This window comes from Girardinichthys multiradiatus, chromosome 3 (assembly GCF_021462225.1).
Source record: "Girardinichthys multiradiatus isolate DD_20200921_A chromosome 3, DD_fGirMul_XY1, whole genome shotgun sequence".
NCBI lineage: Eukaryota > Metazoa > Chordata > Actinopteri > Cyprinodontiformes > Goodeidae > Girardinichthys > Girardinichthys multiradiatus.
Genome location: NC_061796.1, coordinates 3,898,511 through 3,920,981, shown reverse-complemented (window position 1 = coordinate 3,920,981; position 22,471 = coordinate 3,898,511). Strand labels below are relative to the sequence as shown.

The 22,471-nt window shown below is 42.7% G+C and overlaps 2 protein-coding genes and 1 long non-coding RNA gene across 4 annotated transcripts; 1 reads left to right on the top strand and 2 right to left on the bottom strand.

Moving 5' to 3' along the window:
- Nucleotides 1–13,731: 13,731 nt before the first annotated feature.
- malsu1 (mitochondrial assembly of ribosomal large subunit 1) lies at nucleotides 13,732–15,234 on the bottom strand. Of its 2 annotated transcripts, none has more exons than XM_047361585.1 (4): nucleotides 14,833–15,234; nucleotides 14,269–14,444; nucleotides 14,096–14,177; nucleotides 13,732–14,008 (listed from the first exon to the last, which is right to left on the bottom strand). In XM_047361585.1, the coding sequence occupies exons 1-4, from the start codon at nucleotides 15,137–15,139 to the stop codon at nucleotides 13,854–13,856; spliced, it is 720 nt and encodes a 239-aa protein (XP_047217541.1). In that variant the 5' UTR covers nucleotides 15,140–15,234; the 3' UTR covers nucleotides 13,732–13,853. The 2 variants fall into 2 exon arrangements, with proteins under 2 accessions (XP_047217541.1, XP_047217542.1); XM_047361586.1 differs by having other exon boundaries at nucleotides 14,926–15,232.
- Nucleotides 15,235–15,809: 575 nt separating this feature from the next.
- Nucleotides 15,810–21,367, bottom strand: smpd5 (sphingomyelin phosphodiesterase 5). The gene is made up of 7 exons (XM_047361238.1): nucleotides 20,294–21,367; nucleotides 18,216–18,291; nucleotides 17,969–18,109; nucleotides 17,758–17,847; nucleotides 17,065–17,128; nucleotides 16,768–16,927; nucleotides 15,810–16,634 (listed from the first exon to the last, which is right to left on the bottom strand). Exons 1-7 carry the CDS (start codon nucleotides 21,365–21,367, stop codon nucleotides 16,527–16,529), a joined length of 1,713 nt encoding a protein of 570 aa, XP_047217194.1. The 3' UTR covers nucleotides 15,810–16,526.
- On the top strand, nucleotides 21,304–21,738 carry LOC124865273. Its single transcript, XR_007037533.1, has 2 exons — nucleotides 21,304–21,440; nucleotides 21,520–21,738. It is a non-coding gene; the product is annotated as an uncharacterized LOC124865273 (long non-coding RNA).
- The last annotated feature ends 733 nt before the right edge of the window (nucleotides 21,739–22,471 follow it).

Genomic DNA, 22,471 nt, shown 5'->3' with positions numbered 1-22,471 from the left:
TCATTTTTTGTTGATTAAACCAATAAACTTGTCAAAGTGTTCACTGTCTTCTTTCATTCCTGTTCGGCAGTCACTCTGAATGCAGGCAGTGAAAACATAAAATAACAACTAAACAGGACAGAGCAGTTTCCTCTCTGAAGATTTATCATTTTCATTGGAAATAAAACACATGCTGTGCAGAAAATCTGTGTTGCACATCTGATTTACATACTCATTACTGTCTCATTGCATTTGGCAGACAAATGTGGACCAGGTGGAGACACAGAGTCTTTCAGGTGTGTTGTCTGATACAAGCAACGTCCTCTGTGATCTTAGTGCAAATGGAAACATTTATTTTATTGAGATTTTAGGTTATAGACCAACACAAAGAAGAGCATAGCTCTGAACTGAAGGAGAAATTATACTTTAAAAAAACAAACCTGGAGTGTGGCATGCTGAAGTGTTCATACCCCTTTAGTCAGAAAACACCTAAATAAAATTCAGTGCAAAAGTCACCTAATTAGCTGTGTGTATTTAATCTCAGCTTAAATCCAACTGTCCCATGGAGGTATCACAGGTTTCTTAGAGAACATCAGTGAACAAACTTCGTGAAGTCTGAGGAACACATCAGACAGGCCAACCTGAATGAATTCCCACCTAACACCTTCTTCAAATCTAACTACATTGTGCCAAATGTTTTAGAGATATTAAAGTCTAAAGCTTATCCAAAGGTCAACCCTCAAATTACATAAACGTAAACATCACAAACAAATTCTTTAAGTCTCACAAACGTAGCACAACTGATTGACACCAATTTGGTTTGAGGGACAATTTAACATCAGGAATCTCTGAGAAAATCTTTCAGAAGATGCACTACATTCAGAACAGTGCTGCTAGGATCTTGCTGAAGATGCGACCATATCACCCCCATCCTTAAATCACTCAATGGCTTCCTGTCTCACTCAGGATTGAGAATAAGGTCTCCCTCCTTATAAATCAGTGCATCCATGGCAAAGTCCCCCACTACCATCTCAAGGTTCTTCTCACCCCTTTGCCCTCCACACGCACACTCCAATCTGCCTCAGGGTATCTTCTGAAACCTCCCAGGAGAAAGCTTTGTACAATGGAAGATCGGGCATTCTGCTTAGCTGCTCCTAGTCTGTGGGATGCTCTCCCTGATCACTTGAGAACACGATAGACTATGAATGATTTTAAATGTGGCTTTAAAACCCACCTTTCTAGGAAAGCCTTTGATTGAACTCTTGCTCATTTCCTTCGCCTTGTCTTGTTTTTATGCTCTCTTTGTGTTTTTCATTTTTTAGTATTTGTTTTAATGTAGCACTTTGAGATTTGCTTAAATATAAAGTGCTTTACAGCCCATCATTTGGAAGAATGGCAAATCTGTAAACCTACCAAAACACCACCTAAACTGACAGGCTGTGTGAACAGATCATTAATCAAAGAACCAGTCAAGAGACCCATGGTGACTCTGGAGGAACTGTAGAGATCCACAGCTCAGGTGGAAGAATCTGTTGACAGGACAAATATTAGTCATGCATTCCACAAATCTGGCCTTTATGTAAGAAAGGCAAGAACACAGCCATCATTACAGGAAAGTCAGAGGAAGTAGCTTTTGAGTTGGGACCAAGTCATGTAGGAGGCACAGAAAACATGTTGAAAAATATGCTCTGGTCAGACTAGACCAGTATGGAACGTTTTGGCCTGTATGTGAAACCTGACGTGTGTCAGCAAACTAAAACTAAATCTAAAACATCACCTTGAACACATCATCTACACGGCATGATGGCAGCATCATGCTGTGGAGAGGATTTCAGATAGAAAGTGGACAGAGTTTATATGAATTAAGGAGGAGTTAAATATAGGGATATCCTGGAAGAAAAACTTTAAGAAGCTGCAAAATAATTTTAACTATGGTGGAGGTTCCTACTAGCAAGGCAGCAATACTCAACATACAGCCAGAGCTACAATGAAATGGTTTCAATCGAAGCATATTTTAAGTACTGTTAGAATGGCCTAGGAATCCCAACAGTGTGGAGGACAGTGGCCTGAAGCTGTTTTGAGGTGGTGGGAGATGACTGATTAATTTCCCAATAGCTGCATGCTGAGGGAGTGATAAATAGCCGCCCATTATCCAGCCTATTTTCCTGTGTGGAACATTAAGTTGTCACATACACATAAGTATAGAATAGAAAGCTTTATGTTGGCTTAGTTCATTTACGTTGCATGGAAGCTAATGAAATGATCCGTTTAGGGCAGTGTGCTGCACCTTTATACAACAACATCTCTCCTGTTGTTATACAACAACAGGAGAGATACTCTGCCACTGCTGTTTGTAGAAGGCTATAACTATTCGCCCTTTTCCTCATAATCTACTCCATCACGGAGTAGAATCCTAATGACCACACAACAGTAGGCTACATGGCTGTGCGGATAATGATATCATAAAGTCACATAGCAAAGGCTGAGTGGAAAATTTATTTCACATTTCAATATTCCCTCCAGAGCTCACCAGAGAGGAGCTGATATTATTCAATTAGGAACAAGGAAGTTATAAACCTTAAGTAATGGGTCTTTTTATTACTTTCAATTTACAAAAACAATGCAATTCAAAATAGTTACTCGCTAAAACGTACTCTTTATTACATACATTTCTTCTTTTCCGTCATTTTGTAGCGTTAGTGTAAACTGCTTATGCAGGGACAGTTAGAAGACAGGGAGAAAATATAAAGAGATAGTTATGCATCTTCAGAAAACAGTCAAGAGTGATAATCAGTATATAAGTAAAAACTACACATCTAGTGGTAGCTAGAGAGCCAGTTTAAGCCAGAAACATGCATATAAATCCATCAAGACAGGACAAAATGACCTCAACTAATAGTGCAACACAGAATGTGGTCAAATCATGTCAGCTGACCGAATGTTTGACACTTCCAAGCAGCAGGTCTGCACAGGCATCCTCAGCTTCAATGCATTATCAAATTTAGACATTTAGTTAACGCTCTGACAAGTCAATGTGTAGCTGGGGCTTGCTAGGAGGTTATGGGGAACCCTCGAGTACCCTGTAGAGGGTATAGAGCTGGTCCAGTGTTCCACGGCCGGGACGAAAACCACACTGCTCCTCCTGAAGCCAGGGTTCGACTATCGGCCGGACTCTCCTCTCCAATACCCTGGCGTAGGCCTTACTAGGGAGGCTGAGGAGTGTGATCCCCCTGTAGTTGGAACACACCCTCCGGTCACCCTTCTTATGTAGGGGGACCACCACCCCAGTCTGCCAATCCAAAGGCACTGACCCGTCCGCCACGCAATGTTGAAGAGGCGTGTCAACCATGACAGCCCCACAACATCCAAAGACTTGAGGTACTCAGGGCGGATCTCATCCAACCACGAAGCCTTGCCACCGCGGAGCTTTTTAACCACCTCGGTGACTTCAGCCCGGGTGATGAAAGAGTCCAACCCCGAGTCCCCAGCCTCTGTTTCCACCAGGGAATGCGTGATGGCAGGATTGAGGAGATCCTTGAAGTACTCCTTCCACTACCCAATAATGTCCCCAGTCGAGGTCAGCAGCTCCCCACCCCCACTGTAAACAGTGTTGGCGAAGCACTGCTTCCCCCTCCTGAGCCGCCGGACGGTTTGCCAGAATTGCTTCGGGGCCAACCTGTAGTCCTTCTCCATGGCCTCACCAAACTCCTCCCAGGTCCGGGTTTTTGCCTCTGCCACCGCCCGGGCCGCGGCACACTTGGCCCCACGGTACCCGTCAGCCACCTCAGGAGTCCCACAAGCCAACCACAGCCGATAGGACTCCTTCTTCAGCTTGACAGCGTCCCTTACTGCCGGTGTCCACCACCGGGCGCGACAGGCACCGCAGACCTTACGGCCACAGCTACAGGCGGCAGCATCGACAATAGATGCGGAGAACATGGTCCACTCGGACTCTATGTCTCTAACATCCCTCGGAATCTGGTCAAAGCTCTCCCGGAGGTGAGAGTTGAATACATCCCTGGCCAAGGGGTCCGCCAGACATTCCCAGCAGACCTTCACTATGCGCTTGGGCCTGCCAAGTCTGTCTGGCTTTCTCCTCCTCCAGCGGATCCAACTCACCACCAGGTGGTGATCAGTGGACAGCTCAGCCCCTCTCTTCACCCTAGTGTCCAAAACATGCGGCCGAAGGTCTGATGATACGACAACAAAGTCGATCATTGACCTCCTGCCTAGGGTATCCTGGTGCCAAGTGCACTGATGGACACCCTTATGTTTGAACATGGTGTTCATTATGGACAATCCGTGACTAGCACAGAAGTCCAATAACAAAACACCACTCGGATTCAGATCGGGGCGGCCATTCCTCCCGATCACGCCTCTCCAGGTGTCACTGTCGTTCTCCACGTGGGCATTGAAGTCCCCCAGCAGAATAATGGAATCCCCAGGAGGGGCACTATCCAGCACCCCCGACAGGGACGCCAAGAAGGCCGGGTACTCCGCACTACCACTCGGCCCGTAGGCTTAAATGATAGTCAGAGACCTCTCCCCAACCCGAAGGCGCAGGGATGCAACTCTCTCATCCACTGGGGTAAACCCCAACACGAGACGGCTGAGCTGGGGGGCGACAAGCAAACCCACCCCAGCCCGCCGCCTCTCCCCGTGGGCCACTCCAGAGTAGAAGAGAGTCCAGCCCCTCTCGAGGAGATGGGTTCCAGAGCCCACACTGTGCGTGGAGGCGAGCCTGACTATTTCTAGTCAATATCTCTCGACCTCCCGCACAAGCTCAGGCTCCTTCCCCCCCAGTGAGGTGACATTCCACGTCCCTAGAGCCAGCCTAAGCATCCGGGGATCGGGCCGCCGAGGTCTCCACCTTCGTCCGCCGCCCAATCCTCTTTGCACTGGTCCCTCACGGTTCCCCCTGCAGGTGGTGGGCCCACTGGGGGATGGTCTCGTGTCTCTCGTTCGGGCTTGGTCCGGCTGGGTCCCGCGAGGAGCAACCCAGCCACCAGGCGCTCTCCAACGAGTCCCGACCCCAGGCCTGGCTCCAGGGTGGGACCCCGCTCTGCCGTACCGGGCAACGTCACGTGTCTCGATTTTGTAGTCGTCATGAGGGGTTCTTGAACCGCTCTTTGTCTGACCCGTCACCTAGAGCCTGTTTGCCATGGGAGACCCTACCAGGGGCATTTAAGCCAACATAGCCTCTAGGATCATTCGAGCACTCAAACCCCTCCACCACGTTAAGGTGGTGGTTCAAGGGGGGGGGCGATATCCGCTTAAATACATTTTGTTGTGTACTTGGAGTCTGTAGAGTGCAAACGTCTGTAGAGTGCAGAAAGTTTAATTTAGCTTCTCCAGGTGCTGCGTAGATATCTTCATATTCTGTTTGGGTTGGATTTTTCAGTCACTTCGGTTTTCTCTATCATCTGTTACGTTTTTCCAACTGTTACATCACAGTATTTGATGCGAAACAGCTAAATACGGTTATGGATATCCGACTGATCAATTTCATGTATCCGCCATATTTATTTCTCACTGTGATTTGGTAGTCCAAGCTCAATTATACCTACGCTGAAAAGGATAAGTTTGGTTCGGTTGTTGGGTGTATTAACCAACACCATGCATTATACCGTCCCCCAGCTTCAGAACCTCTTCAGAGTGTTTGGTTAAACTCTATTTTTCATGGAAATCTACCCACATCATTTAAGGACAAGTACCTTCAGCAACATCCTGCCAGAATCAAGAAGGATTTGCTGAAAGACTTCATCTGATTAAGGGGTCAGTTCCTTCTGTCTATGGAAACAATGGACACAGCAAAGCGGTAATCTGCAAATAATGCTAAAATGACAGCAAACTTTATTCATTCATTCGTTCATTCATTTTCTATACCGCTTATTCCATAATGGGTCATGGGGGAGCTGGTGTCTGTCTCCAGCAGTCTATGGGCAAGAGGCAGGGTCCACCCTGGACAGGTCGCCAATCCATTGCAGGGCAACACAGAGACATACAGGACAAACAACCATGTACACACTTAATCACACCTAGGGGCAATTTAAAGAGAAATTAACCTAACAGTCATGTTTTGATAGAAGTAGCATTGTGCCTTGTGCTTATGTTAGGGCTGTGTGCTGCTTTTAGCTCCTTGAGGACATAACCGTCCGGTGCATTTTGAATGATATTGTTACACAAAACAGTTTTGCATTGTTTTTGCCGTTTTTGTCTTGTTTCTGCAGCGCTAGATAATTATCATACTACAAAAATGGCCCAACGGGTCAAAGTGGAGCGTTCTTTCACCTGGAGGAGAGTGGGGTGTGAAGTGCCTTAAGAGCATTTAAAGAGACCGCACCAAAACGAGTTGCTCTCAGAACAGGGATAATAGAGGGACCTGTGAAACTACAATAACCAGGAGTTCAGACCAAAGCATTGCAGTTCTACTGTACATAGGATGATTTAAAAACATCTCCCCTTTAAGATCACATTATCACATTTTGTCACATTAAAATAAAAAATTTCAATGTTTTGCATGATTTGTTGCTGGTTTTACTTGATATCCAAGACAAAGAAATTTTCTTTGTTAAATACCTCAAGCTCAGTTAGATCAGATGAAGAAGGTCAGCGAATTTTCAAGTCTTTCCGAAGATTCGGAATTGAGTTTAGGCCTTGGTTTAAAATTTGGCCAGTCTAAGAAATTGATATGTAAGATCCACTCAGCCTCCCTGGTAAGGCCAGGGTATTGGAGCGGAGAGTCCGGCCGATAGTCGAACCCCGGCTTCAGGAGGAGCACTGTGGTTTTCGTCCCGGCCGTGGAACACTGGACCAGCTCTATACCCTCTACAGGGTACTCGAGGGTTCATGGGAGTTTGCCCAACAGGTCCACATGTGTTTTGTGGACCTGGAGAAAGCATTCGACTGTGTCCCTCGTGATGCCCTGTGGGGGGTGCTCCAGGAGTATGGAATCGGGGGCCCTTTACTAGGGGCCATCCGGTCTCTGTACAAGCGGAGCAGGAGTTTGGTCCGCATTGCCGGCACTAAGTCGGACCTGTTCCCAGTGCACGTTGGACTCCGGCAGGGCTGCCCTTAGTCACCGGTCCTGTTCATAACTTTTATGGACAGGATTTCTCGGCGCAGCCAAGTGCCGGAGGGGGTCTGGCTTGGGGACCAGACGATTTCGTCTCTTCTTTTTGCAGATCACGTGGTCCTGCTGGCCCCCTGTAGCCAAGACCTACAGCATGCACTGGGGCGGTTCGCAGCCGAGTGTGAAGCGGCTGGGATGAAGATCAGCTCCTCCAAGTCCGAGGCCATGGTTCTCGACCGGAAAAGGGTGGCTTGTCCTCTTCAGTTTGGAGGGGAGTTCCTGCCTCAAGTGGAGGAGTTTAAGTATCTCGGGGTCTTGTTCACGAGTGAGGGAAGAATGGAGCGGGAGATCGACAGACGGATTGGTGTGGCTGCCACAGTAATGGGGACGCTGTCCCGGTCCGTTGTGGTGAAGAGAGAGCTGAGCCGAAAAGCGAACCGGTCAGTCTACGTTCCTACCCTCACCTATGGCCATGAACTTTGGGTCATGACCGAAAGAACGAGATCCCGGATACAAGCGGCTGAAATGAGCTTCCTCCGTAGGGTGGCAGGGCACTCCCTTAGAGATAGGGTGAGGAGCTCGGCCATCCGGGAGGGGCTCGGAGTAGAGTCGATGCTTCTCCACATCGAGAGGAGCCAGTTGAGGTGGCTCGGGCATCTATACCGGATGCCTCCTGGACGCCTTCCTCAGGAGGTGTTCCAGGCACGTCCCACCAAGAGGAGGCCCAGGGGACGACCCATGACACGCTGGAGGGACTATGTCTCTCGGCTGGCCTGGAAATGCCTTGGACTCCCCCCGGAAGAGCTGGAGGAGGTGTCTGGGGAGAGGGACGTCTGGGAGTCTGCTGCCCCGCAACCCGGTCCCGGATAAAGCGGAAGACGACGAATACGCGTACGAGCACTTGTTGCCATGCTAGTTGTTCTCACTGAGCTTCTCCCTTTCTCTTTCCAGCTATTTGCTTGATCTCCATCTTAAATGTGAACATTAACACAATGAGGGATTAAAAAATGTCTGGAGGCGACAGTTGAAAAAGACAAAAAAAAATGTTTTAAGACTGCATGGATACATTAAAAAGCTGTTTCAGCAAAATATTACAATCTGAACAGTTACAAAAATCAGGCTCCAACACCAAATGACTAGAGAAACACTGTTTATTTTTCTTTGTAGCTTTTAATACAACAAAATAGAGTTTATGTGTGTCTGTTCTGTGTTTTCGAACCTCCACTTGGTCACAGCAGATTGCAGCTCACACAAAGCCAGGCCCTGCTAGAGGTTTCTTCCTGTTGAAGATTCCCTTTCTGCTGTCACCACATACAAAATATACTACTTTATGCAATCAGCTGTCTACTGTCGGTACATCCTTGTTCAGGAAGAACGATTGCATCAAAGTCAGTGAGTCGATGCAATCAGCTGGGTTTCCTAAATTTTTTTATAGCTGGGATCAAATTGGAATGAATTTAACTGACCTTTAATCTGTTTACATGATTAGATTATATTGACTGTATATTTCAGTATATAAATCGGACTTGCTTGTATGGTAAAGTGCCTTGAGATTTGTAAATCAGTGCTATACAAATAAATTGGATTAAATTGAATTGATCTAATCCGATCCAGTGTAGCTCTGGCTGTTTCTTTAAGGTTGTTGTGCTGCTGGGAGGTATACCTCCACCCCAGTCTCATGTCTTTTGCAGACTCTAACAGCTTGTCTTTCTGCATTTCCTTGTATCTAGATTATTTTCTGTATCATCACCTCTGACCAGCTTCACTGTCCCTGCTGGAGACAGGCATAGCTGCAGCATGATGCTGCTACCACCATGTTTCACTGTGTTCAGGGTGAATTTTGTTTTTGGTGACCCATAGCATTTAGCATGTTTTTGTTAAATGTCTTGCAACCGAGACTGAATCAAACAGAAGTGGACCACATACAGATTATGTGACTTCATCACATAAACATTGCAACATGACTTTCAAATGTTTGAGTTAAAATGCATGTGAAAAAATTGAAAAAAATGGAGCAACTATTGTTACACTATAGGTAAAACAATTTAAGAACCCACTTTCTGTCAAACACTGCTTGATTGATCTTTAGGCCGTGCCCACATCAAATAAGCCTCACCCACACTCCCTGCCTAGACCGAACCTCCGCCAATTCTCATTCCTCACCCCAACCATTCCCTTTTCTCCATGTTCTCATCTCGATCCACTTTGTCAAGCTTCAGGGGTTTAAGCAGGTCACGGAAATTTGGGGAAGTAGATTAAATAAGAAAGGAATTCAATAAAAAGATGTACAGAATAAATATCAAGTTTACTATCAAGTAGTAAAACAAACCAAGTTTTAGAGCTGCACAAAAACAACAATCGAATTACATGTCATACTTGTACTCATACTTGTGGGGGAGGCGTCCAGGAGGCATCCGTAACACATACCGGAGCCACCTCAACTGGCTCCTCTCGATGTGGAGGAGCAGCGGCTCTACTCCGAGCCCCTCCCTGATGGCCGAGCTCCTCACCCTATCTCTAAGGGAGTACCTGGCCACCCTACGGAGGAAGCTCATTTCAGCCGCTTGTATCCGGGATCTCGTTCTTTCAGTCATGACCCAAAGTTCATTGAGTAAATGAAATAAAGGAAATTTTCAATAATATTCTAATTTATTGAATATAGTTTTTTAAAAGTTTTAATATTAGTGTCATATGTTAGTATTTTGCCTCCTTCAACTTCTTACTGATCTGGTCAGATTTACAGGGTTGGACAATGAAACTGAAACACCTGGTTTTAGACCACAATAATTTATTAGTATGGTGTAGGGCCTCCTTTTGCGGCCAATACAGCATCAATTCGTCTTGGGAATGACATATACAAGTCCTGCACAGTGGTCAGAGGGATTTTAAGCCATTCTTCTTGCAGGATAGTGGCCAGGTCACTACGTGATACTGGTGGAGGAAAACGTTTCCTGACTCGCTCCTCCAAAACACCCCAAAGTGGCTCAATAATATTTAGATCTGGTGACTGTGCAGGCCATGGGAGATGTTCAACTTCACTTTCATGTTCATCAAACCAATCTTTCACCAGTCTTGCTGTGTGTATTGGTGCATTGTCATCCTGCCTTCAGGATACAATGTTTGAACCATTGGATGAACATGGTCCTCGAGAATGGTTCGGTAGTCCTTGGCAGTGACGCGCCCATCTAGCACAAGTATTGGGCCAAGGGAATGCCATGATATGGCAGCCCAAACCATCACTGATCCACCCCCATGCTTCACTCTGGGCATGCAACAGTCTGGGTGGTACGCTTCTTTGGGGCTTCTCCACACCGTAACTCTCCCGGATGTGGGGAAAACAGTAAAGGTGGACTCATCAGAGAACAATACATGTTTCACATTGTCCACAGCCCAAGATTTGCGCTCCTTGCACCATTGAAACCGACGTTTGGCATTAGCATGAGTGACCAAAGGTTTGGCTATAGCATCCCAGCCGTGTATATTGACCCTGTGGAGCTCCTGACGGACAGTTCTGGTGGAAACAGGAGAGTTGAGGTGCACATTTAATTCTGTCGTGATTTGGGCAGCCGTGGTTTTATGTTTTTTGGATACAATCCGGGTTAGCACCCGAAGATCGCTTTCAGACAGCTTCCTCTTGCGTCCACAGTTAATCCTGTTGGATGTGGTTCGTCCTTCTTGGTGGTATGCTGACATTACCATGGATACCGTGGCTCTTGATACATCACAAAGACTTGCTGTCTTGGTCACAGATGCGCCAGCAAGACGTGCACCAACAATTTGTCCTCTTTTGAACTCTGGTATGTCACCCATAATGTTGTGTGCATTTCAATATTTTGAGCAAAACTGTGCTCTTACCCTGCTAATTGAACCTTCACACTCTGCTCTTACTGGTGCAATGTGCAATCAATGAAGACTGGATACCAGGCTGGTCCAATTTAGCCATGAAACCTCTACAAGTTCTACATCAGAGAACCATGTTTACTAGAGTATGAAAAAGATACATGGTTTTCAAACTGATTCACAAATAAAAACCTGTAAAGTGTGACGTATGTATTTGCCCCCCCCCCCCTGAGCCAATACTTTATTGAACTACCTTGTGCTGCATCTAAAGCTGAGAGTCTTTTGGAGTATGTCTCTACCAGGTAAAGGTAAACCCCAGACATTCACACGATAATTTTGCCTGTTTTTCACATTAGATAATCTTTTCCTGTCTGCTATGATCATGAAAGGTGCACAAGAGGTATGCTAAATTATGCCAGAAATCTTTGTGTTTTTTTTCAGTCTGCAAAAATATCAACCAACAAGTTTTTTCTGTTTTATTTTAATATGCTTTGTTTTGAGTTCAGTAAAATGTCTTGAAGTTTCAAAACATATGCTTTGATGCCAAAATGGGGATGATCTTGTAATTCTCTTATTTTCTGTTTCATATTTACCTCGATCAAGGAAATCTGCAGCCATGTATGATTTTTCTTCCACATCACAATGATGCTCTATCTTGTGTTGGTCTTTCACATAAAATCCCAATAAAATATCCTAAAGGTTGTGGCCACAGCATGATAAAATGAGAAAACCTTCAAGGCATGTTAATACTTTTGTGGGGCCGTCTATTGTCATTTCAATATGTCATTACTGAATCTTCTGGTGTTTAATCGTGTCTAAACCAGAAACAGTTTATTATCAATCAGTGTAGTATGGACCACAGAGAGGTCTTATTTAAAGAAATCTTTAAAATATTTGCAGCCCCAACCAGTGGTTTTTGATATGGGCCATATGGACAGTTGCCCAGGGTGGTATTAGAAAGGGGACAGACAAGCAGATAAGAAAATTTACCTTATCCACACAATTGTGCCATGAACAAGTTTTCTGTCGCTTTGATGTGTATCTAGTGCTGTGGTCCCCTGCTTGCTGATGACATTTGGGAAACAAGGTTATGTGCTTTCTGCAGGATTACATTGAATTTATTTCCCCCCCAGAATCCCAGGTAATTTCTTCCATTTCAGTTGGTTGGAGGATGGCAGAGGTAGAGGGTTGCCCAAGGTAACATTCATGTCAGAACCACCACTGGCCCCAAAAGGAGAACGTGTTTCATTTTAAAGACATTTTATTACAGTGTTTAGAAGTTGGATCCAGGAGCAGACTCAAAAAACTGATTGTAGCTTGAGGTTGTTTAGTAGAAGGTTTGAACCATTGGTGGACCAGTGGTGCTGCTTGAGCGGGCTGTGGTTTGTTTTGTACTTTAACATGGACTAGGTCAGTGGAGAATCTTGATTTGGATCTTGTACAATGGTGTAAATGTTGTGCTTGAATCTGGTCTTTGGATCTTTTTTAGGCAGGGAGATTTTACTAACAAGTTTGGTTAGTTAAGTGTTTAAAGCTGGTAGGGAAATATAGAGGGGTGAAGGCAACAATGAGGGAATTAATGGCACCGGACCGAAAACATGTTCTGAAAACAAGAAGAGACAGGAGAGAGAAGATTTCCTAGCCTAAAGTTGTTCCCAGAACAATTCTGGTTTTATTTGTTTAAATGTTAAAGGTCATCTCAAAATATCCTTTGTCTATTTCTATCATCTTGGTTTTAAAAACGGTACTTTAGTGAACACGGTTCTGTGATGTAGAACCTATAGCTGGTCGGTCTTTCATGGCATGTAAGTGCTGGGTTAAAGCAGGTCATAGCTAAAAGATGGGCAAACAACATCAATTTTCCTGTAAGACCCAATCAAATTGTTTGAACTGGTAAAAAACATCATTTTGAAATTGTTTGCTTTGATGATCTTCTGCCTCTCTTTTTGCACACATGGAACTGCTGTGAGTCAGTCCAGTAATTGGAAGGTCACAAAGTGCAAAACTGTTATGTTCTTCTGCACAGTTCTCCAGGTGTTGATGGTAACTGGAACCATTCTCTATCCTCACAGATATATTGAAATGTTAAAAGTGAAGGTAAGTTTTAAGATATCATTGTTTCTCACTTGTATATGAGATGGATTTAGACACATAAACATAACATTTTACTCAATGATTGTGGGTTTTGGGTTAAAGCAGATATAAATGTTTGACTTTTAAATTTTAGAAAATGTTTAGGTTTAAGTCCATTGTAGTTTTATTAAATTTTTTTGTTGGGACTTTAAGTTGCTTTTTTGTGGGAGTTGCCACAATTAATGGCACCTGAAATGTAACTGAAGATTTTTTTGTAATTTTCTTGGTTGATCCAGGAGTCCAGGCACTTTTATCCTTGACCTTATGTTTCCCTGAAGTACAAATTCAATGTCTTCTCTTATCCACTCTTAAAAATGGGAAAAACAGGAGAACAATCCATTTAAATAAAACCGATATGTGTCAATCTTAATTAGTCAGGATATGGTGACAAATTTGCTCATATCTGCAGTCAGCAAATGAAAAGTTTCGAACAACTGGAACAGTAACAAACAAGGACTCAAGTTGATCTTGCTCAGTAAGCTAAATGGTAAAAGAGATAAAATAAAATTCAACAAATCTCCAAAAACTCACTGCAACAAGTTCTTCCAGTGTGACATTATGCTACTGCAATAAGATATGTATTTATTTTAGGCTTCTTACACATCTTTACGAGGCTTGCCAATAAATGCGACGTGCTGCAAATATTAAGGAGGTAGAAAACTTTATCAGTGTGACGTAGGAGCAACCTAAAATAAACAAAGGACTGATCCTTTTCATTTTTTTTTATTTAAAACAAAAGCAAATGCACTAACCAATCACTGAAAAAAATGAGGAAAACACTGAATGTCCATTTGAATTAGTTAACTACTGGTTCTGTTTAAATATACAGTCACTTTGTGAGCTCGGCATCAAATACGAAGTCTTCTGGAAGCATCTCTGAAGGAATTTTCCTCAGCTGCTCATCGTAGGCACGCAGAGTCCACAGTTTCTCCAGTTCATACACTTCCCTGGTCTCAGGCAGCATGAGGTGAACAACCATGTTACCTGAGGAGGAATAAACGTTTTTTCAACTTCTCTAACAGCTGACACCAGTAGGAATAAACCATTTTGTTAAGGATTGGATTTACTCACCAAAGTCAACACACATCCAGTCATCTGCACCCTTGCCTTCAATCTTGACATGTAGTTCTCCATCTTTCCTCAGAAACTTGTACTGAAGGAGAGCAGTTCTTAGCACAGGCTTTGAAGCAAATGCAGGCCGGATTTCAAATGTATCTAACAGAAAGCAAATTAAGAATAGCTACCACTTTGATGGCATAAAGAGCCATGGCGCGGAGATGTCTTGGTGATACACCACTGACAACAATAAAGTACTCTGCATATTGGATATGATCCGGCACTTTAATCACACACAGGTCCACAGCATTTTCCTGACGCAGTAGAGAGACCAGGACGTCGAGGTTGAACGTCTCGGAAAATCCTGGGGAAAAGAAATGAAATCTCGGATTGAAAACTTCCAGCGGTATACAGATTTTAGGACAATGCACTGACGACACTGCTGCCGTTGGATTGAACTACAGTTCAAATCAGTTCAATTTATCACATTTATACATCCAATTCAACAAACAGATCAATGTATAAAGAGAGGATCGTAGTCAGTTCACTCCAATCATACCTACAATGCAGTCAAATTCATTATTTAAGGCCAAATGAAAGCAGGAAAATTAGACCTTGACAGAATTGAAATCTGCAGATCAGAGCTTGGAGAAAACCAGAAATCAGTCCCGGCCAAGGAAAAACTGGTTGCGGCATCTCTAAGAATTTTGTGACATATTTAATTTGCATGTATTTATTCCATGATTATTAACCCTGGTTCTGGGAGTTGATGGTCCTCCTGTTATCCTCCATCTCATCGGTTTGCTCTTCGAATTTCTCCGTTCTTTCTGTAAGTCTGCTCTCACCTCGGTCTGTATAACGTCTTTTTGACTCAAAGAGACACCTAGGAGACGCTCCCTGACGCCAGTGTTGTTGACATGAGGATAACTCAACAGGAAGTCTGTGGCACCGAGCTTTGGAAAACATACTGAGGCATCTAGACATAGCCGAGTCATCTAATAAACTACTTTTCCTACAAACTGATGATATCAGTATCCTGAATCTACACATAAAACTCATGATTTTGAAGCTAAGAACAAAACTGTCGCTCTCTGTTAATGTTATCCACGAGCAGTAAAAACAGGAAGTGGATCTTGTCCTTGGATTCTGATTGGTTTGTACAGTTCTTCGTTGTTCTTTGCACAAAATAACTGAAGTTATCGCCCTCTAGCGGCGAAAGAAATAATCGGCTGTATTTTGCAAAGCAGGATTTTAAAGAAGCTTTGACAAAATGTTTATCTTGATTTATGACAGAATTTTCAGACATGTTTATTAAATGGAATTGTGAAAGAAGTCCAAACAGACTGAGCACCTTCAGAGTAAAATATTAAATCACCTCATTACTATATCATAGTCATCTGTAGTACATAGCACTATTTTCAGATTTTCTTTCATGAATATGTTGACAGTTACAGTTAAAGCCAGAAATATTCAAACACCCGATGGCATTAGATTTAAGATTATTTTAATTCAACCAAGAAGGTAGTTTCTGACAGAAAATTTCAGATGTGTCAGCATTTCTCATAATAAATATCAATTTTGAAAATTATAATTTACCTGTTTTTATTTACCTCTAAATTAAACCTGAAAAGAATTTGACACTTGAATTTTTAACTTAATTTTATGAAATCAACAATATGAGTACACTAAATTTATCTTCAACCATGTCATGAAAAAAGCATTTGACCACTTATAGATATGATTTGGTTTAATATATTTTTAAATCATACATAAATGTATCAGAGCATCAAAAATGTTAATCATTAATTAATATCAGAAAAAGAACAAGAAACAAAAAAACACAAAATGCCATTTTTTAAATAAAGATCGCTTTTATTAAATGAAAAAAGCTCTCCAAACTAATCTGGCACAAGTTATTGAACAAATCAACTTATTAGTAATCACACTAATCTATTCATGACTTACTGATTTAATCAACCCAAAAATAAAAAAACCTGACAAGCAACTATTTGCTTAAGAGATATAAAAAATTTATGATCAAGCAAGTAAAGTTTATGCACGTACCTGTGGTAACTGAGTAGAAAAGTGAGATATTTCATATCATACTAGGTGCCACATCAAAGGCCAAACAGAAAGATTTGTTCTTCTAAAATATTTCTCAAGGATTTTCTTTTTGGTGGATAAAAATATAGCTTTAAGAAAGAAAATATCAATGCAATATCTGTGAGCAGCTTCTAATGTATAAAATGTGTATAAAATGTGTATAAAATGTGTATAAAGTGTGAAACCACATCAAACTAATAAAAAATAAGTTCCACCCAAGGCAAAAACTTACCAGTGAGTGAAACTTTCTCTAAAACTACCAATTCAAGTATTTCAACAAAACAGTTTAAGTAAAACTGTGTGACTCTGTGTACATTTGTCTCATGTTGTTTAAATTATGCTCTCATTCATCATAATAGTCAGAGTCCATAATTACTTTCAGTCTCAAGCCAACAGGAATATGATCAGTCAGCCCAGCCAGCTGAGTTATAAAGGTCACCTCTTCAAGTTCCTGCAGGGAAAAAATATAAAGTTAATATAAGATGAACTCTGAGTTTAATAAGACATTTTATAGGATGATGCGAAGGAACATGGGTTAAATGGTAACAGGGCAGTGAAAGAAAAACACACAACATTGAACGTACTGTTCTGCACAGCTTTGAAATGGAGATTTCCCGGTAGAGAATGTAATCGATCCGACGTCCAATCCACGGCTGGCCGGGTTCTGGGTAAATCAGAGGAACGCCCTCTCTAGCAACAGGAGGAGAGATGTACTGCTTCCTCAGCTCCTCTGCTTCCAAAGTCCTACAGACACACAAAGAAAACAACAATTTGTCATTTCACCTTAGTGAATAAACAAAATGTAAAAAATGCTCCTCTCATCATATTTTTGTTCCAGCAATAAACAGAAGAAAGCCAAAAAAAAACAAAAAAAAAAACACCTTCGTAGCTTTTCTGGTGAGTTTACATCATCCTCATACAAAGAAGGCTGCTCCAGCAGAGTACCTTCAGGAAAAACACAACACAGTTATGGAGTCCAATCAGAGCTGTCAACATTTGCTGCAAGTAGGTACTGAGCTTTGAAAAAGGACTCATATCCCTGGAGTTTTACCACATTTTGTCATGTTACAAACCATAAACTTGTATGTAAATGGACTGAACTTATATAGCGCTTTTCCAGTCATACAGACCGCTCAAAGCGCTTTACACTAGAGCCACATTCACCCAATCACACTCACTAATGTTCACACATTCATACACTGATACACAGATCAGTAGGCAACTTGAGGTTAAGTGCCTTGCCCAGGGGCACATCGACCTATGGCAGGAGGAAGCTGGAATCGATCCCACAACCTTCTGATTGCAAGACGACTACTCTTCCTACTGAGCCACAGTTGTATGTTTGCTGACATTTCTTAGAGAAAAACCAACACAAAGTAGCACATAACACTCAAGTGAAATGAACATGATGCATAAACATGTTTCACAAATAGAAAATCTTATCGAAAATGTGATGTGGATTTGAATCCAACCCTCCTTAACAAGGTGACAAAACGTGGAAAAATTCCAGGGTGTGAATTCTTTGGCAAAGCACTGTATATAGTCTAGTTTAAAATATAAAAACAAATACCAACCAATGACCCAGGGTTTCTCTTTTCCAGCTTCTGCTCTGCAAGGGTCTCTGTAATCCTCAAACAAACTGTGGTTCTGTTCTAAAACATCATCTAGACAGGACAGATTACAAGGTTATTAAAGTATGTCTAACATGTGCTTAAAAAAAAAAACACTGCAGAAAATGTCCAAAATCTTAACAAAATACCAACTATGACCGCGAAACTGACGCACCGGGTGAGCAGTTATCAAAGTTGAAATCCCCGCAGAGCACGTCAAAAACCACCTCCTCGTCAGGCTGTTTGTGGGCAGTCTGAAAATCCCTGATCCACCTGGTGACCATGTCCAGCTGCTCACAGCGAATCTTTCCATCACCTGGTGACAACGCAGGGAACGTTGTTAGAAATTTGATTCATCTTCTCTCTTCTTTTTTAAGAATGTGGGTCTTTCTGATTGAACCACATAGGAAACTGGGACTTGCCCTCTGGTGCATGTAGATGTGTGCAGTTGAAATAGCCGACCGCTTTCTTCTTTTTCTGGTTCTGCCCGATTAGCACCTGAGAATTTTAAACAACATGGAGTTTTACCTTATTTTAGGGTTACCGTATGATGCACATTCCATAATTATTGCCAACCCAAAAATTTTACTGAACACCATCTTAAATAAATTCATCTTGTTTGGCAGGAGCATAATTTCCCACTTAATTTTTTTAAAGATTACCCAACCTTTAATTTAAGTTCATTTATACATTTTGGATGGGAAAACAGCACTAATAACCAGCATATTTCCCATTTTGCCAACAGTACAGCTCTTCTCTTATAACATTTGAGAGGTTGGAGCATACAGGGAAAGGGGTGATCATCCCTCGTTTGATCATCCAGAATACTCTAAACAAGGTTCTCAGAACCAAGAAAGAGGCCTACAGCATCACGATCCTCCAACGTACTTGACAGTGGTGGTTCCAGTAAGACAGAGTGCTAGTAAACTCCGTATGATTACCTCTGTGATGGTGGGACAGAAAAGGCTTTAATTCTGGCCGCCTCCAAAACAAGCTGGCTGGCATGCACAAACTGTCCAATCGTCATTACGGAGACCCTAAGACATCACCCTATGCTGCGGTTCTCTATGATCAGGTTCCTTGACCTTCTGTTCCACTCAGAAAAGTAAAGTATAAAAAAATACACTGATTTACATTTTAGCCCAGGACCTTCAGTGTTTGCAGCAAGATGCTGCAGATCTTCTCTAAGTCTGTTGTGGAGAGTGTGATCTCTTTTGCCTTCATCTGCTGGGGTAGCAGCATCAGAGCCAGGGACTTAAGAAAGCTCAACAAGCCAATTAACAAGGCTGGCTCTGTTCTGGGGACTCCTAGAACCTCTGGAGATCATTATGCAAAGAAGGATTCTTCATAAAATGAAGAGCATTATTTAGAACCCTGAGCATCCTAATCATGAGACTGTCATGTGTCATTAGTCAGAGGCTTCTTCGGATCTGCCGTAAGACAAACCGCTAAAAGAAATCCTTCCTGCCCACAGCCCTTAGCATCTACAACAGCTCTTTACAGAAACCTACATAATGAGCTACAACATTTAATTTCCCTTTGGGATTAATAAAGTGTTTTTGAATTAAACTGAATTAATTTTGAAGGATTTGTCAGGGAAGCCATTTCATGTGACACTAGTGATCTTGGAAAAAAACGTGGGATTTTTTTCCACATTGAATAAATGTACTCAGATTCTAGGCTGGACTTTTCTGTTTTTTTTTTGTCAATGTGAGATTATGCTGCTGCCATTAAAATACTTTTTCTTAAGTATTTTTAGACATTCTTACCAGGGGTGCCTATGTAGTTTGTAAAACAACAACAGGATGCTTGAGATGTAATATCCTTTATGTCTATTTTTATAGTTCTTCATAGTATTTTCATAGTTTCACAGTAAAAGCTGCATCAACCAATTAGCCAGAGATCAAAACAGACCAATTTTCCCCTAACTGAAGAACGACAGGTCAAATGTTGAAAAAAAATCTGTTTTTTGTTGTTGTTGTTCATTAAATGCACACAAGCAAAGACTTCCCTCCATTTTTGGTGTGTAAACAAATTACCCAACAGCGAATACTTCTGTGAGTTTAATACAATCCAGATAAAAGTAAGGGACACATGCTTTGATGCATGAGTGGAGGTAATTTTCTATTTCTTCATTCTGATGGATTAAAAACTACTCTCTGAATAAAAAAAACTTTTCTCTTTTATGTGTTGCATCCTTTAGATTAAAGAAATTGTAGTTAGCAGAAGAGTTCCCTGAAAAAACTGGAAATCGGTACTGGCCAGGAAAAGTCTGATCGGTGCACGTCAAGTTACATTTATTTTATTTAATAACTGATTTGAAAATATTCATGTGGCCTTTTCTGCCTCCTCCTTAATCAAGAATCAAAGCCTAATTAGTGGATCCAACATGTCTAAATATTTAGGATATCTTCATACATGTTCATGCCTCAATCTCTTATAACAGATTTGATCAGGAAGCTGACAAAAAAACTACTCATTGTCAATCTTAACAAGGTACCTTAGTAGAGAGCAGACCCTTGGCAGCCAGGGCGTCTTCCCCACAGCTGTTAGGAAAGCAGTGGTACTGGGCCTCCAGCACCGGGAATCTACTGGCCATGAACAGACCACTGTTGAAGAACTTAAAAGCAGAACACCTGCAGGGCGGTTGGCAGGCGTACACGCCGACGTCATACAGTATGTGTCCAAACAATGGTTTAAGTTTATTGGTGAGCTTTTTGGCAGCTCTCTTATCAAAAACCTCTTGCAGACACAGTATATCGATATTGGCTGGAAAGAAGGACGACACTTCCCAGGGTTCCTCATCCAGCAGACGAGGACGCTTTGGGAGAAAAACACTTGGACTCCCATGATCTGACTGCCCCTGTTTGTTGGAGTTCTCATTATAATTCGGTTTGGAAGAGGATGGCTCAGTCAGCGGTTCCTCTGCATCATCAGAGGATACAGAGCTTTCGGTTGGTTCTGAATAATGACCTCCTGGAGGTTGAGACTGTCCCTCCATGCCTCCATCTGTATCTGAGCATGGTCTGGGGATGATGCTGTCAGAAGGGCCACAGCTGCTGGGAGATTCCACTGTGATTATCACATGGGGTCGCCCGACACTCTCTGCGATACGTTGGCCAATCTCATGCGCCCTGTGCTGGGTGTGGCCCAGGTTGTTGAAGCGAGCCAGTCCGTCCGGTAGGAGACACAGATTGGCTGAGGCAAAGGTAAACGATGCCTTTCCCGTTTGCTCAAAGCCTCTGTTTGTCTCTTTCTCTGCTGAGGTCGGTCCCACTCTGTGGTAGGAAAACGGCCTGCGGCAGGCCTGAAGCGGCGCCCAGAGCAGAAATCCCAGGAAAGCCAAGGGGGCTGAGAGGAGGAAAAAAAGGAAGAAGGAAATAGAGCCGAAGAAGACCTTGAGGGGGTGAAGGTAACATTCTTGTTCCTGTCGCTCACTTCTCTCCTTTGTAGTCGACTTGCATACAGCAATAACACGATCAAGATACCAGAAGCATGGCACAATTAATGTCCATCCTATGGCGTGGATACCGGAAACAAACTTATAAGGAAAAGGAGACGCCCTCAGAGCCATGGCTCTCCGCTGTCTCTAAACAAAAACAAGGTTGAACAGCATCCAGATATCTGCTTCTGGCCTTCTTCCACAGGTAAATCTCTATCCCCAGAGCTCCACTCGACTCTAAAACAGAAAAAAGGCTGTTATTGTGTGCTTTTTCCTGCCCACAGCTCCAACATCTGCACTGGAGTTGCTAGGAATGACTGGTTCTTTGACTGCATGCCCGTGCATGCAGTGGAAAATACAAAGATGCAACTCTACTTTGAGAATTACCTTGCCTTGCCTTAAAGAAAAAGGCAAGTCTGCATGTGCACTTCTTTATGCTACTTTATTACATAAAATCTTAATAAACTACAGTGACACATGTGGCTGTAAAGTGACCAACAGAATATTTCTGAATATTTTTTACCACCACACTCCCTCCAAGCAAGCTTATGCAATGACTCATGGTTATAAAACTGTATAAAATAGTGATGATCGCCTTCAAAAGCAGCACTGAATATAAACATGGGTTATCAGTTCAGGCATATTCTGCATAGTGTCGTTTATTTGACCTGAGCACCACACCCTTGTTTGTATTTACACATGAAATCCACCATCTACAGCTGCTGGGTGAGACAGAGTTAAACAGATACTTTTGCAAACTTGCTCTGCCACATTTTGATGTAAAATTTAAATGATAATTCACGCGTAAAGCGTTCAAGACTGGACGGACATTTTTCTTTAGCTGATCTTCCACTGAACCGTTTCACTTAAAACACGAATTCACAAATCAAAGCGCTGAAAAATAACAACGTCGGACCTAGATTATAACGCAGGGTTAATGAATTAACATGCTTTACACACGGTTTATAACGCACCTGTCTCTATGGATACTGCGGCTAGCTTGGTCTTACCTGAACAAGACAAACTCTGCAGTCCGTGTGATGGAGCCATTCATTTAAAAACATGTCTTGTGTACCTATGTCATCATATCTGTTTTTGCGTGCCCTCTACAAACATGTAGGCTTCGAGGTGAAATCAGAAAACTCGACCCAGCAAAGCAGCACTTTGAAACGTAAACCCTTCCTGTCCCGGCTGATTTCAGGCCACGCCCCCATCGCTGTTGCCAATCACATTTTT

What these genes read in the sequence shown, in the direction of transcription:
- malsu1 (XM_047361585.1), bottom strand. Translation starts at nt 15,139, where the DNA reads ATGAGTTTTATGTGTAGATTCAGGATACTGATATCATCAGTTTGTAGG. An exon ending in CATCAACTCCCAGAACCAGG is followed by an intron (nt 14,445 to 14,832) that starts GTTAATAATCAT and finishes TCTTTTCCCCAG; the next exon opens with GATTTTCCGAGACGTTCAAC. An exon ending in CTGGATGTGTGTTGACTTTG is followed by an intron (nt 14,009 to 14,095) that starts GTGAGTAAATCC and finishes ATTCCTCCTCAG; the next exon opens with GTAACATGGTTGTTCACCTC.
- smpd5 (XM_047361238.1), bottom strand. Translation starts at nt 21,367, where the DNA reads ATGGCTCTGAGGGCGTCTCCTTTTCCTTATAAGTTTGTTTCCGGTATC. An exon ending in AGAGAAACCCTGGGTCATTG is followed by an intron (nt 17,129 to 17,757) that starts GTTGGTATTTGT and finishes TTTTTCCTGAAG; the next exon opens with GTACTCTGCTGGAGCAGCCT. An exon ending in TTTCAAAGCTGTGCAGAACA is followed by an intron (nt 16,635 to 16,767) that starts GTACGTTCAATG and finishes TTTTCCCTGCAG; the next exon opens with GAACTTGAAGAGGTGACCTT.